Source organism: Echeneis naucrates, chromosome 19 (genome assembly GCF_900963305.1).
Source record: "Echeneis naucrates chromosome 19, fEcheNa1.1, whole genome shotgun sequence".
Lineage (NCBI taxonomy): Eukaryota > Metazoa > Chordata > Actinopteri > Carangiformes > Echeneidae > Echeneis > Echeneis naucrates.
Genome location: NC_042529.1, coordinates 11,134,689 through 11,149,963, shown reverse-complemented (window position 1 = coordinate 11,149,963; position 15,275 = coordinate 11,134,689). Strand labels below are relative to the sequence as shown.

The window sequence follows — 15,275 nt, the reverse complement described above, 5'->3', positions numbered from 1 at the left end:
TGTATGAAATCAACAAAGTATTAACTATATTGTGAGGATTTTTTTTTTCCCTAATGTGTTCACTTTACAGAATTTAAATGTATGATAAGAAACTGATTGATGAAACTGTGCTTTGATCCTCATGGACCCGCTGTTGCGGGTCTATGATGGCCAACCCATCATACTGATGTCACAGCCACATGCTTTCTTCACAGTACCTTGCCACTGTGTTGACCAATGCAGTCTTTTTCTTTTTTTCTCAATAAAACATGATAAAGTAAAGGTCTGCGCAATTATTTGACATTTAATCAAGCTGCATGAACAAAAACAGTACTATCTACTGCAGCACACACTAAAGGTAATTGCTTTGAATGGTGTTCCATGTGACTGTCTCATCGTCTGTTGTTCAAAAGGGAACCCACCCGTGCAGAGCATGGTAACAGGAATGAGGGAGAGGAAGAGGAAAGACCACATCAGAATGGATGGGATGAAATCTTGACAGGCATTTTAAAGCCAAGTAATCTGATTTACAGTAATGGCCCCTGGATTAGAAAGTACACGTGGAAGGTACCCTGTCATTGAAAAACTGGCCATAGACAGCTCACCTGGTTGATTTACTTTATTGATACGGAACTGTGAAACTCTTAAATCAGTAACTTTTCATTCATCTTCAACCGCTTATCCTTTTCTGGGTCGCGGGCAAAGCAGAAACTTAAAAAAAACACACACACTTTAATATACAAAATAGAGTAATATCTACAGAAAAGTGCAAAAGCATTTTCATCCCGCTGACAATCAGAGTGTGTGTGACTGTTTTTCTCCGCTGAGGCGGCTGGCAGGTGAAACCTAATGCTCCTGGCTCCGGACCAGGATCCCGCAGCTCTGCTGTCGACTCTCTGGCCTGACACGTGATCCGGCACCGCCCCCTGCTGGACGTCACAGCCACAGAGGAACCTGCTGCGCTTCCTGTTTGGGACGGGAGGCATCACGGTCTCACCGGCCGTCCGCTGTATGAACGCGGTTTGAATCCTGCCGGCCCAGCTGATCGGTTCATGAGGCGAAGCTCCAGGTCGGTGAACACTTTGTGATTTAGCTATTTGTAGGCGGACTAAGCCCGTTAAGCCCGCACCGAGAACCAGCCTGGTGTCGTCGTTAGAGCCTAAAGCTGGATTCACTGCCCAGAGAGCTTATGAATCTACGGCCATTAACAGCGACATTAGCGTGCAGGTAGCATGGAGTTAACCTGCCGATAATTCTTTACAGCCCCTGTCACGGACATAATTATTTAACTGCCATGTCATCATAGTATGGACTTTAAAATGTATGGATAAACTCGTATTAAGAATTGTACGTGCTGAATGGATGAGACCGAGGATGCGCCTTCAAGCAGCAGCATCCCTGTGAGATATGATGAGTAAGATGTGACTTAGAGCAAGCACAGCTTTCTTCACAGTATTTACAGATGGGCCACATTGGCCCTCTTTGGGGTTTAGGTGTTGTGGAGGTGCTGCTAAATTCATGAATTTGTCAAGGCTTTGGGTCAGATCTGGATAGGGGAAACAGCAATAACAAGGATCATTGCCACCTCAACTCATGACCCTGATTACTGTAATCAGGATCAGGAGTACACTCTGACCTTTAATTTTATTCCAACTGAGATGAATTAGTTAATCACTTAGTTTTACCGTACCCACTTGTGTTTTTTAACTAGGCCGTGCAAGATACTGCGAAAGATTTATTTCTTTATCTGGATTAACAAAATTTAGAAGTGTACTTATTACAGCAGTTATTATTTCTATTCTCCTTGTTCCTTGTCATTCCTGTCTGCTGTTGCTGAACAGGGATTTCTTGTGATTATTTTTATACATCACCAGATGGGTTGGCGTTATCTCAAGGCATTTTCAAATTGAGCAGGTTTAGCGCTGCTCAATGAAATTATTTACAGGAACCCAGTCATTCCAACCAACAGTGATAAGGAAAAGCTTCCACTTAAGACACAAACCCCGAGCATAAAGAGACTCAGAATGGGCCGCCACCTGCCTCCACTAATTGGACTGAAATAGCCAGAGGGAAGTGAGAGAAACTGCAGTAAAATGAAAGCTGGTAATAATAATAGTTCTGATTATTTATTGGTAGAGTATTAGAGCTTGCTCCAATGATTGTGTTTTATGGAGGCAATTAATGAAAATGGTTTAAAAATCCACGGCCCAGACTGTAGAACACTACGCTTCAGGCACTCAGAGTTATTGAGCACTCAAAGTACGTGTGATGTATCTGGAGCCATAAAAGCAACTGGCTTTTGGTCATGTCATAGTAGGAAAAGTACAGGTGTAAATAATCCGATTAGCAAGAGATATTTTTTTTTAATAAGCCCCTTCACTTGGTCTTTCACTCTGAATTACTTAAATGATTTTATTTGAAATTCAAGATACTATTTGCAAACACACATGGAAAATGACTCTTCAATGACTTAAGTATGCAGACTACCTAAAATTGTCATACATTATGGTCAGTTTGTCAGCTCCATTCACCCACCCTATTTCTCCTTCACCCCAGTTCCCAGGTGCAGCCATGCCCATCTCACTACTGTGGGCGGTGGATGTGCATGGACGGGTCTACAGCCTGTCCACAGCCGGTCAGCAGTGGGAGCGCTGCCATGATGCCCAGATGGAGTTCAAACGAGTGACAGCGGCTCGGCAGTGCTGTTGGGGCATCGCCTGTGACAATAAGATCTACCTGAATGTCCATGCTTCTGACCTACCTGTCCGCTACCAGGAGGAGGCCTATGAGAATCAAGTGGGTCTCTCCCAGTGTCATTCTTTATAGAAAGAGAAGGAAGCTGGGATGTATTTTCTTAAACTAAATTTAAAACAGCTTTGCATTTTTCTGTGGATTTCCTTTTTTTCCTGCACAGTCTTCTGATAGGAAAGTGAAAATGTGAAGTTCCTCAAGGAGTGGTGTGATGTGATTCAATGACTGAAAAAGTGCAACACCCTCATCCAGCAGCGTTGCACTTCCTCTGTTTTAGCTTTATCTTGGTGTAGCGACATGCCATAAGAAGCATAAAAAATATTTATGGAAGGATTTTATAAAATAAAAAAAAAAACATTCATTGCATGCAAGCAGACTTCACTTCAGGCACTTCAGGAGGGGTTGATCAACCATTGGGTGCTGAAAGGTTATGTGTATTAGGTCAATACTCAGAAGTAAGAGTTCCTGTGACTTCCTCCTACAGTTCAAAAGGAAGCATTATTTGGCAATCCATCAATCAAACACAGTGTAAAAGAATTGGATTGTATCTGATTAAAGGGAGAGCAGGTTGTTTTTGATACTTTGCCGGCTCTAACCTCCATCTCTGTCCGCCTTTCCATCAGCGTTGGAATCCTGTTGATGGTTTCTCTGAGCGATTATTACCCAGTGACCGCTGGCAGTGGAGTGATGTCACAGGATTGCAGCACCAGCCTCTGGACAGTTTTCAACTTCCCTCTAGCAGCTGGGAGTGGGAGGGGGACTGGTATGCAGATGAAAACTTTGAGGGAGAGCCCACGGAGAAAGGGGTGAGTGTCCAGCTGAGTTTTTTTTTTAACCCTCCTACTTCAATATGCTGCCCTATTTTAACGATTGAGGTGTGTGTGCAGGGATGGACCTACGCCATCGACTTCCCTGCCACCTACACCAAAGACAAAAAGTGGAACTCCTGTGTTCGTCGCAGGCGATGGCTCCGTTACAGGCGATACAAAGCCATGGACACCTGGGTTAAGGTTAGTGTTTCACAATATGTGTGAGTGTGGCAACCCCGTCGGTTTGTTCACCTTGTCTTTCTTCCTGTGTGCACTGACAGATACCCTCACAACAGACGAGTCTACCAGATCCCTTCAGTGACATCAGCTGTGGAGGCTGGGAGATAACTGAGGAGCCCAGAGGCCGGCTGTCACTCTGGGCCGTGTCTCTGCAGGGCAAGGTACAGTAAGACTTGCACAGATGTAATACAAACCTAAGCCTTACATATCCAAAGCACTTCAACTCAACTCTTGGTTTTGAATTAAATGCTTTATACACATGTAAATGTCTGTATTGTCTTCTAATGTCCATAGTAAGATCACACACTCCTTGTTGCCAATGATTTGTTTCTGTGTTATCAATGTGTTTGCATTACATGATGCAAATGTTTTTTTGCTGAGTTTACTGTTTTGCTATCAATCCCGATTATCTGATCCCCCATTCTGTCTTCATCCAGATGTGGTTCAGAGAGGGGATCTGTCACCACAATCCTGAGGGCTCTTTGTGGGAGGAGATACCTCTCCCTGGGGAGGTGGTCCAGATCAGCTGTGGCCCAGGGGACCTAGTCTGGGCAGTGTTATGGGAGGGACAGCTCATTGTCAGGGAGGGCATTGGCCGAGATTGCCCCAAAGGTACACATACTCAGTGGTGTGTGTGTGTGTGTGTGTGTGTGTGTGTGTGTGTGTGTGTGTGTGTGTGTGTGTTTGTGTTTGTGTTTGTTTGTTTGTTTATACTCTTGATGGAGACTCAATGTGTGACAACGTGTGACAATGTGTGGACGTTTATCTTCTTGATGGAGACTATTTCTGGATCAGGTACCTCCTGGACAGTGGTGGACTCTCCTACTCCTGATGTGGGAGCCATACATGTAGCTGTTGGAGTCAATGTTGTTTGGGCTGTGACCAAAGACAACAAAGTAAGATAAGATTATCCAGTGATGAACATCATCAACGACACTTTTCAGTATTGGAAGCATGCACACGTCGTGAAATCTTCACCAGCTACATCCTGATTACAATCTGTTGTTTTTGGAACCTTTTTCAACAGCAAAACAAACCTGGCACAGTTGAACGGTCTCAAAAAACTGTTCATGAAAGAAGATTTAATTAATTACATTAGACCGCCTTAGTGTTAGCTAGGGGTAGCTAACAAGCTGGCAATAAAATCATTGTGTAGTTATTCCCAATACTCACCTATCAGTAATTAGTAACAAAATAATCTCTATATTTGAACTAAGTTTTGGCACAAACAGACATTGTTGTACATATTTGGAGAAGCATTTACTAAGTGTTGTTTCTTTGTTCTTGTTTTTGTTTTATGACTCACTTGTAAGAGGATATTAAAATGTATAGCATTTTGACTGCAGCACTGCCTACATACAGGCTTTGGTCAAAATAAATCATTCTATGATAAAGCCATACAGACCCACAGTTAACAAACTGTGGGGGAGGTTTGTGGGTTTTGGGGTGTGTGAACTGAATGGTGCAGTTTCATGTGTTTGACTTCGGTCACAAATACTGGACTTTTTCACAGTTAGTTAAGAGGAACAGGGTACTGTGGGGGACTCTGACTGAAATGGTAACAGTAGTGTTGGAGCAGGTGTGTGTCATGATAAAGAGCGTTTTTCTCCCCATGCTCCCATGTCTGCAGTTGTGGTTCAGGCGTGGTGTGAACTCCCACAACCCTTGTGGCTCCGGCTGGCTCAGCATGGTCGGAGAAATGATCATGATCAACGTAGGACTCAATGACCAGGTGATTCAAGCTTAATGTTGTGAAACAACATATATGTTTCCCCCTCTCTTCTGGTTATTTTAGTGTAGCATAGCACAGCTTTTATGGTTCCTGATTATAGGTTGTGGCTGTATTAATGACAAACTGTTGCCGCTGTATGTAGGTATGGGGTATCAGTTGGGAGGACCGTGCTGTATACTTCAGACAAGGTGTGACATCCAGTGAATTGAGTGGGAAAACCTGGAAGGTTATCAGTGTTCCACGAGATGGCGATCGATCCCAATCCAGGGCGAGTACAAGCAGCCTGCAAAGGTGGAGAGGCCTCAGCTCATCATATCAACATAAATGGAATATTAAAATATTTTCAGGGAAAAGAATTCATTCAGTTTCTCCTTCTCTCTCTTGGTTTTACAGTGCTGGGTATTATTTCCGTGGAGAGGTGTGTGGCCAGTCAGTAGTGAGTGATGTGGAAACAGACACAGAGAAAGGATCTGCAGATGGTGTCACCTGCTACGTCACATCTGACTCCCCGGAGTGCTTTGCTGATGCCCCCACAGATCAGCCATCTAACCTACCCTCTGATACCCCCAAACCCCACATCCCCAAAGTTACCAGTGACAGCTTCATCTCTGAACTTTTCTCTGATCGAGAGCCTGCGAAAACCACAAGAGAAGCTGGATCTGCTGCGCCTTCTGTTTTGGAAGAGGAGACTGTACCTGGAGAAGGAGAGGTTAAAGCTCCCTGTGCCAGGCTGGCTCTTTCTCCCAGTCAGTCTGAAGGTCCTCTTGACCCCCAGTGGAGTAATGTGGACCTTGAGGAAGTGCAGGTCCAGCAGGCCCAGTCTGGAGCATTGCTAGAATCAGCTGATACTTGCAGCTTGTCATCTGTGGCTACATACACTCTTGCCTTAGACGACCAGTATGGGGCAGATGAGCATCCCATTTGGGCTTGGGTCAGTGGAGGAGGCTGCTCTGTTGACAGTCACTCCCACCTCAACTGGTTCACCTCTTCATTGAACACTTCATGTGAGTTCAGTGATATTTTGAGATTTTTTCTTGTGAACTGGTACTTTAAAACTTTAGGCTGCTATGTAGATGAAGAGGGTGAGGACATCAGAGAGCAGAGATAAGATGCTTACATTTCCAATCCTTGTCTGAAGAAAGTAAATGTTCCTTTCCTTTATTGATGTTAGTCACCGATCTTCTTATTTTACCTTTCTTCCTTCAGCTTTGGTCCAGTCGTTCCAGTCCATGAGTCTGTCTGTAACCCCAGCCCAGACGACAGCCTGGCGGAGACAAATCTTTGAACAACTCAGTGAGAGGACCAAGAAAGAGATGGATAACTTCAGACACTATGAACAAGCTATAGAAAAGGTACATGCTGTATTGGCCCAGCCGCAGGAACTTCCTAACTTCTGTGGGATTTTTTGTTTTTGTGTTGATGTGCTATCTTTCCTCATTGTTTCATTCATTACTTACCTGAACATCCACTCCAATGTCAGACTGTGTGGGTGAAGAAGGGGACCATGCAGTGGTGGAGAGACTGGAAACCGCACAAGTGGATAGATGTTCATTTTGCTTTAGAGCAGTTCTCAGGGCCAGACGGAAACAAGGACGGCATCATTTTTGTCTATTACAACTTCTATGACGAAAAGAAGGTGAGGCGGAGTTGTGAGTATTTTTTTATGCTGTGCACTATGTGTGTGTTAACACAGTACATATGATAGTCTCATGTCTTACCAAGGGAGGTCGAGCGATGTTTCAATGATGCAATGACATTGTCAAAAGACAAAGTCAACAGATGCCTGCTGAAAACAGAATGACTCATTGAAACGAATCAGTACTGCTTTTGCTCTTTTGCACTCACTACTGCTTTCTGTTTCTCATTTCTTCCTCTATTTACTATTTTTATTCTTTCTCCTTCTTTCTTTTTCTCCATCTCCCTGTCCAGTACTTGCATGCCTTCATCAATGAGATCACCATCCTAGTTCCTGTGCTAAATGACTCCAAACACACTTTTGCCATCTACACACCGGAGCGGACTAAACAGAGGTGGCCAATCAGACTGGCAGCAGCCACTGAGCTGGAAATGCATGATTGGGTATGTATGGCTACTATGCAGCATAATAGCTGCTTGACTGCCTAAATCGCCACATGAAACTAAAGCAGAGAGTACAGTGGTGTCAAAAATGCTTTGCAGTCACAGGAGCTTTGGTAGAGTTTTGCCAAGAAAAAATTATTAGATAAGAATTTGCACTATCATGATGTGTAATGTACACAGATTTCGATCATTTTCCTTTTTTCACCTTCTCTCTGGCTCTTCTTATCTCCTCTCACTATCACTGTCTCTCTCCCAGCTGGCATTGCTCAGCGTTTCATGCTGTGACTCTAGGGGGATCCAGGGTCCTCCCTCCAAACAGGCCATCTGGTCCATCACCTGTAAAGGGGACATTTTTGTGAGTGAGCCGTCTCCCAGGCTGGAGGCCATGCCTTACCCAACACCCTGCGACCAAATGTAAGAAAATACCAGTGTTTAGCACTGCTGATAGACAGGAATGTCCTTTTCTACCATAACCAAATTTACTTTGTGCAGGTTCTGGCGGCAGGTTGGAGGTCACCTGCGTATGGTGGAGTGTAACAGCAGTGGGATTGTGTGGGGGATCGGATATGACCACACTGCTTGGGTCTACACTGGGGGCTACGGAGGAGGCTTCTTCCAGGGACTGGCCAGCAGCACCGATAACATATACACACAGACTGACGTCAAGAATGTCTACATCTACGAGAACCAGAGGTGGAACCCTGTCACAGGCTACACCAACAGGTAGAGAGCTCACTGCAGATACAGAGTCAGGTTGTACTCTTCTGCACGCACACACACACACACAGTCACAGTCTTCACAGGTCTGAGGGAGTCTTGACAACTTTTATAGTTTACACTTCAGAAAGTGGGATAAATAAAACTAGTGTAAGATTAGTTGTCACGGTTTTTTGTCCATAGTTAAAGAATTTCTATGCAGGCAGATACATTTTACACATTCTTTTCCCAAACATTTAAGCCTTAACCATCAAATCAGTATTGAATGCGCATGCTGTTTTTTATAGCTTGATCTGAAATGTGAAGTCAGTCATGACTGACTTTAAGTGCATTTGCTTTGCTTCAGAGGGCTGCCCACAGACCGGTACATGTGGAGTGATGCATCAGGGCTACACGAGTGCACAAAAACAAATACCAAACCCCCCTCACCTCAGTGGACATGGGTAGGTACAGCTATAGCACTTTTCAGATTTGAAAACAGTTCTGTGATGCTCAGGTTTACTGAATTTTAAGCATTTTAAGGCATGTGGTAAAAAAAGCTCATATGTTCACTTGGTGCTCCTTTCAGGTCTCTGACTGGGTTGTCGACTACGGTGTCTCTGGAGAGACAGACAGAGAAGGTTGGCAATATGCAGCTGATTTTCCAGCGTAAGTTTAATTTCCTGCTCATGTAACACACCTGCTGTCTATCCGTTTGTTCACAGTCATGGATTTCACTTGTTTTTTCCTTTTCTCTCTCTCTCAGGTCATTTCATGGCTATAAAACACTAAAGGATTTTGTTCGTCGCAGACGATGGGCCAGGTACTGTAAAAAGCAACACTGGCAATGGATTTGTTCAACAATGTAAATGAACGGTTTTACTGTTGGTATTAAAATTGTGTTGAACGCTTGATGTGACAAATGTGGAAATTCTGAATACAATAAAAAGAAAGGCGTCTTTGCATCAATCTATGATAGTTATCGTATAGTTATGATAGTTATTAATCAATGATAGTCATACTCCAGCATCCATCTTGTAGCACATGTGACCAATTGTTTTTTTTTTTCCCTCCTTGTTCAGGAAATGTAAACTGACCACTACAGGACCTTGGCAAGAAATCCCACCCATCCCGCTATGTGATGTGACCATCCTGCCATGTGCCGACCAGAGCAGCGTGGATGTGGTTCCTTTGTGGGCGATAAGCAACAAGGGAGATGTGCTCTGCCGACTGGGAGTCACTGCACTGACACCTGCTGTGAGTCACATGAATGATGTACAACCAGACATCTCATGAACAGGTTGTGCACTGCAATTTTAGCACATTCATATAAATGATCCCATTTCCTCATATCCACATTGAGTTGGATCATCTCCTTATACTTAGTACCGACAGACTGAATCCATTAAAAACTTTGACAGAGAGCTGCGGGGGGACATTTTAAATGTGTAATTCCTGTTGTTATGTGTTAAATTTGGACAATGAAGTGGTACTTCCGGTACAGCTTCAACAAAACAAAGGTTACTTGAGAGCTAATTGTTCTAACATCCTGTTGTTGCTCTCTCAGGGATCCTCGTGGCTGCATGTGGGAACCGACCAACCTTTCAAATCCATCTCCATCGGTGGTGCTAGCCAGGTCTGGGCCATTGCAAAGGATGGGTCAGCCTTTTATAGGGGGTCAGTTTCCCTTCAGAGCCCTGCAGGTCAGTGTCTGCTTCCGATAAGAAGCATAAAGGTTTAAATGAGCAGAGTTAAACTTGTCTACTACAATCTGATAATTGTGTGTGTGTCTTGTGTTTCCCTCTGCAGGAGATTGTTGGTACCACATCCCCTCTCCTGCCAAACAGAAGCTTAAGCAGGTGTCTGTTGGGAGAACGTCAGTCTACACCATAGATGAAAATGGTGAGGCAACTATTTAGCACACACATTGTTAAATATCTGATATTAAAATTTTCCTTCTTAGAAACTTCTCTTTTTGTGGGAGATTCTCTGTGATCATGTGTGATATCTGTGATTTGGCAATTTCTTGTCCAGGTAACTTGTGGTACAGACAAGGCATGACTCCCAGCTACCCTCAGGGATCCTCCTGGGAACACATCTCTAATAACGTACGCAAGGTGTCTGTAGGGCCTCTGGATCAGGTGGGTGTCGGGATATCAAATATTTCTCCAACACATAAAACATAATGCAGCTTTAAGTATTATTTTATAATAATCGTTCCATATTTGAAATGCAGTACATAAATCCTCTAAACTCGCCAAGGGTTTTGTGGCTTTCAGGTTCCTTTGTAGGCTATAAAAAGGGCAACTCCTTTTGCTTCCTTGTTGAATTGGGGTCATTACTGTGGTTTTGTTGTTATGGCTGTGAAGGTGTGGATCATAGCAGACAGGGTGCAGGGCACCCACAGTCTGAGCTGTGGGACAGTGTGCCATCGACTTGGAGTGCAGCCCATGGAGCCAAAAGGAGCGTCATGGGACTATGGCATCGGGGTAAGGCACAAAATAAACTGAAATATTTGTTGTAGTCCTCAAAGATAGTCTGGATTTTTGTTTTTTGTTTTTTGTTTTTTTGCTATTTATACAGATAGAGCCTACATTTGCAATCGGAGACAGTTACCATGATTACTTATTGAACTTGCCTGAATGAGTATTTTCCACTTATGCTGGACTTCAGCTACACAGTGTCTACAGAAGAAAGTTTATTAAAGAGGCAATGTGTGACATCTAACTTCAATAACTGAAAGATGACAACGATTTACTTGCAGTTGCGGCTGAGGTTAACTTTGAATTACAGTATATTGCAAGTTTTTTACATATTGACCTGTACAATTTACAGCGAATTAAAAAAAATAAACAAAATGATGTTTCACCACGAGAAGAGCCTGTATGTGAAAGAAGGTTTTTTTAAAGTTAAATTTAAGTTAAACTGGGCGTAACTGAATTATCCCTCTCTATCTCTCTCTGTCCTCTAGGGCGGATGGGATCACATCACAATCAGAGGGAATGCCATGGACCCACCCCACATCCGTCTTCCCTCTCTAACCAACCTTTCTGCCTCAGCCCCTCGGAGCCCCCTCCTGGTCAGGAACACAGAGGTCAATGGCAATGCTGTCGAATGCTAGATGCAAACACACACACAAAAGGTGCAAAAGTACTGTGCATAGACACCCTACACTGTACAACCAGTCGTTAACTTTTGTTCAAAACGTCTTTTCTTTTAACACTGAAGTTTTAGATGTTAAACTGAAACTCTGGGTCAGCCTGGCAGAAAGCTTTGATTTTTGTAGATTTACAAGAAACTCTGAAGACAACCTCTAGTCTGACCCGTATGTAGGTCATTGACATCAGAGTTCATCTTGTTGGTACTGGCATTTCTCTTCAATTGGTCCTTATCGTTTGTCACTGACACCAAACTTGATGTTCTTAATACATTTTGTCTATTTATTTGTGAGGATGTGATACTTATGATGGTTTGTGTGGTCTCTGCCACATGAAGGGTCAATGTAGAGGTAGAAGGGTGATGTTTTATAACACATGAATTTTATGAATTGAGTAAAATGTGTGTATGGGTAAACATTAGGTTATTTAATTTAAAGTGGCTTGGCAAGTCAGCTCCAGGTCTCCTATTGTGTGCAAAATAAAAGTTTCATTTCATCTTAGCCTGAAGGCAACTGGTTAATAACACATTAGTTAGTGTTTGATCCAGGCTGCTTCTGTTCTCCTAATCACACACACTGCTGTATAACTGACTATAGAAAAAAATGGATGTAGCTTCTGTGTGCCACCAATAATGTGTTCCAATTCATTGTCATCCAAAATCCACCTTTGGATATAAAATCTGAATCTGGGCAATGTGAGGAAACCTGTGTGAGCAGATTGGATCAGTTTGGATGAGCACAGGGAAAGAACCATGGTTGAGTGTGTGGCCTGAGTAATTCACAAAAGTAGTCAATCCTCCATCTCTTTTAATGCTATAAGACACATCCTTCACGGAGGGTTTAGCTGCTGCCCTAACACCATGTGGAAAAAATAAAATGACTTTTATTTTTTACAGGGAAGTTAAGAGGTTTTTCCATAAACTGGGACACGGTTGTGTCTTTTTAGAACCAGCATGTTCCTGCTGTGACGAGGTCTGTCATTGCTTGATTTACCTGTGGTGGGTGCTGATGTTTTTAATGATGTTAATGTTATTTTCTTAAAAAAGGATATTATGGTTATTTTGTCAATGTCATGGAATATGTGCAATGATTACTGTGCTAAATGAGTACCGTGGTAAATAAGGGAAAAAAAATGTGGATCACTTGTAAAAGTCATGTGGTTGAGATTCTAAACCTGAACCTTCCTCTTTCACTTGGACTGATGGTGATAGAATAACTGAGCCATGAGGGAAAAAAAGTTGTCAAAAACTATATTTTTGTTATAAATCTGTATGATATTAGTATTACAGTAAATGTAGTTGGTGCAATAGACCTATGTAAAGCTTAATTTAAAATACATTTTTCCATTCATAAACTATACATGCTGAGGATTTGGATCTGTTTAGGCATTAGCTTGTAACAAGATTCACCCAAAGCTTGAGTAGATAAATGAATTTGATCATGCATTTGTAAATGTTCCGTCTCCAGCAATCTGTCTGTATTATTTGTGAATAACTACATTCAAACTGTGTTACTGTTATATGAGCAATACATCAGCACTATTAACATGGTGAAATACAATTCTCAAGTGTTATGCATGACCAAAATAACAGCCCTTGTCAATAAATAAATGTGTTTATTGATAACAACTTCTCAAATATTTTCCTCTCTGCATCTTTTTCACTACAGTGTCCTCAAAATGTCAAGACACGGAGAGACAAAAAACTAAAACACTTTAACCATAACTTCTGCCTTCCAGCTGCTTTGAATGTGCAGCCTTTAAGAAGACGAGTAAATCGTGTTCTCAAATGAACAAACAGGCTCTCAAGCTTTGAAATTGTAATATTTAGCTTTGGTGCTTGCCGTTCTCTTTTTCTTGGACGTGACAGTTATGACTAGAGGCTACACTCAGCAGGTTGCGCAAGAGAAAACACGAGATCACACGATAACACAAAGGAGAACTAGTCCCTGCCTCAGCTCAAACCATAGACAATGAGAAATACAAAAATGAAGAAAAAAAAATAAGACACACTGGTGACCAATTAGCCCTTCCTTTCTGAGTACAACAACAAATAAGTCTTTTCACTTCTTAACCATGGTCCATAATCTGGTTGGTTCTCTGTGCAGACTGACTGCTATGTGAATGGTCCTCATATAATTTCAGATTCTGTGTGAGCGGCAGGTTCTCAACAGGCCATGTTTCGCTTTGTTCAAGCGTGGGTTTCATTGTCAGACACCTACGAGCTGGAGCAGCTCCTGGTTCCTACAGAAAACATCACTTCTGACCCGATCACAGAGAAGACAGACTGTAAGAGCGGGGTGTCATTTGAGATTTGACCCTGAAAGTCTTCCCACATGTTTTTCTGCTGTGGAGACCAGCCTCTGCTCGCTCACCTGGTCTCCAAACCCTCTTGAAGCCAATGTTAGCTGAGCTGGCTTAAGGTGTGCATGTGGGTGAGGTACTGGGTGAGACCCTCCTCCCCCTCCTCCTCCAGGTGCTTTTGGTAGCACTGAAGCAGCTTGGCAGTGCTGGCCTCTGATGGGACTCCATCAGCTGGCAGACAGGCTCCTGACATGTCCAGGATGATGGTGGTCAGAGCTTTGATGTAATTCTTAGCCAGGGTCAGTGTCTCGATCTTGGACAGCTTCTTGTCAGTCTTGACGTGTGGGATGGCCTCGCGCAATGCTTGGAAGGCATTGTTGAGTTTGTGCATGCGCTGGCGTTCCCGCTCGTTGCTCTCCAGCCTGCGGATGCTGCGTTCCTTGGTGCTGGAGCCATGTTGTCTCCGCCGTCGCCCTCCACCCGCTCCTCCTTGACGCTTCCTGTCCGCGCTCCTCAGAGACCCCCTCCAGGACCCACTGATCCGCACAGAGGCCTCTGAGCCCTCCTGCTCACTGGAGCCAGGTTCTGTGTCTGGCTCTGGCTCTGGCTCAGGGTCAGACCAGGTCCTCTTGGATGGTTTCACAGCCTTCCCTTTGGATTTCATCCTACTGCCTCCTTCACCTTTCTCACTCTCTTTCTCTCTGATGGTGTAGATCACACAGCTTCAACAGGCCTGGAAGAAATTACAGGAAGATTAAGAAAAAATTGATAAATATATTTTTTTACTGCTTTTTTCTCAGACCATCTGAAATCCCCAATTACTGAGTAAGCCCCTCTCCAATTCAAACAACCTTGCATCCTGTTGTATCTAATCAGCCTCTTGCAGTGTGAAAGCTCCATGATGTTGTTGCTAATCTTCGCCTCCCTTATCCCCACAGTCCTGAGATAATGCCCATTTCAAGGTTACACTCAAAAACACACAGATCAGCCAGCAGCAGCCGGCTAATTCACCTCCAGTGCTCTTCCACTTCACTTCAACTGCTAAATGGTTTGTCTGGAAGCACTGAAACCAACAAACCAGCCAATAAGCTTAGTCAAATGTTTAAACAGCCTCCTATAACTATTCACAAATACTGGAAATGACTTTAGAACGCAGCGTCACATGTGCTGATATTAAAAATGATTGGATAAAGCTGCTTTACATAGATTAGTACACAGTTTAAAAAAAAAGACAAGAGAATATGTCTCCATCATTATCCCTTTAGAGTTGACCCTTTCCCACATTATTTTCCTAACCCAGTTTAATCTCCCCAACGGTAGGGTGCAAAGTGATATGAGAGACACAAGTAAGATTTGACACACACACATAGGGACAATACAATTGAATAAGACATGACGACTTAAAAAAGAAAAGAAAAACAAAATAGCAACCTTTACCTTGGAAGTTAAACTAACTTTCCTCCCTCTGGGTGTTTAACAGAAAAAGCGTCACCATCCCGCAGAGGAAGCAGCGCTCAGCAGCGGAGCCGC

The 15,275-nt window shown here is 43.2% G+C and overlaps 2 protein-coding genes across 2 annotated transcripts; one reads left to right on the top strand and one right to left on the bottom strand.

The window, feature by feature from the left end:
* The first annotated feature begins 944 nt into the window (after window positions 1-944).
* Window positions 945-13,066, top strand: tecpr1a (tectonin beta-propeller repeat containing 1a). The gene is made up of 24 exons (XM_029528132.1): window positions 945-1,048; window positions 2,536-2,775; window positions 3,354-3,536; window positions 3,618-3,740; window positions 3,821-3,940; window positions 4,217-4,391; window positions 4,575-4,675; window positions 5,410-5,511; window positions 5,654-5,802; window positions 5,905-6,515; window positions 6,718-6,863; window positions 6,992-7,147; window positions 7,441-7,590; window positions 7,847-8,004; window positions 8,083-8,313; window positions 8,654-8,750; window positions 8,876-8,955; window positions 9,053-9,109; window positions 9,369-9,543; window positions 9,854-9,989; window positions 10,096-10,188; window positions 10,321-10,427; window positions 10,656-10,775; window positions 11,258-13,066. The coding sequence occupies exons 2-24, from the start codon at window positions 2,551-2,553 to the stop codon at window positions 11,405-11,407; spliced, it is 3,645 nt and encodes a 1,214-aa protein (XP_029383992.1). The 5' UTR covers window positions 945-1,048; window positions 2,536-2,550; the 3' UTR covers window positions 11,408-13,066.
* On the bottom strand, window positions 12,971-14,409 carry bhlha15 (basic helix-loop-helix family, member a15). Its single transcript, XM_029528133.1, has one exon. The coding sequence runs from the start codon at window positions 14,407-14,409 to the stop codon at window positions 13,846-13,848; it is 564 nt and encodes a 187-aa protein (XP_029383993.1). The 3' UTR covers window positions 12,971-13,845.
* Between the last annotated feature and the right edge of the window lie 866 nt (window positions 14,410-15,275).

What these genes read in the sequence shown, in the direction of transcription:
- tecpr1a (XM_029528132.1), top strand. Translation starts at nt 2,551, where the DNA reads ATGCCCATCTCACTACTGTGGGCGGTGGATGTGCATGGACGGGTCTAC. An exon ending in TCACTGCACTGACACCTGCT is followed by an intron (nt 9,544 to 9,853) that starts GTGAGTCACATG and finishes TTGCTCTCTCAG; the next exon opens with GGATCCTCGTGGCTGCATGT. An exon ending in CTACACCATAGATGAAAATG is followed by an intron (nt 10,189 to 10,320) that starts GTGAGGCAACTA and finishes TTTCTTGTCCAG; the next exon opens with GTAACTTGTGGTACAGACAA.
- bhlha15 (XM_029528133.1), bottom strand. Translation starts at nt 14,409, where the DNA reads ATGAAATCCAAAGGGAAGGCTGTGAAACCATCCAAGAGGACCTGGTCT.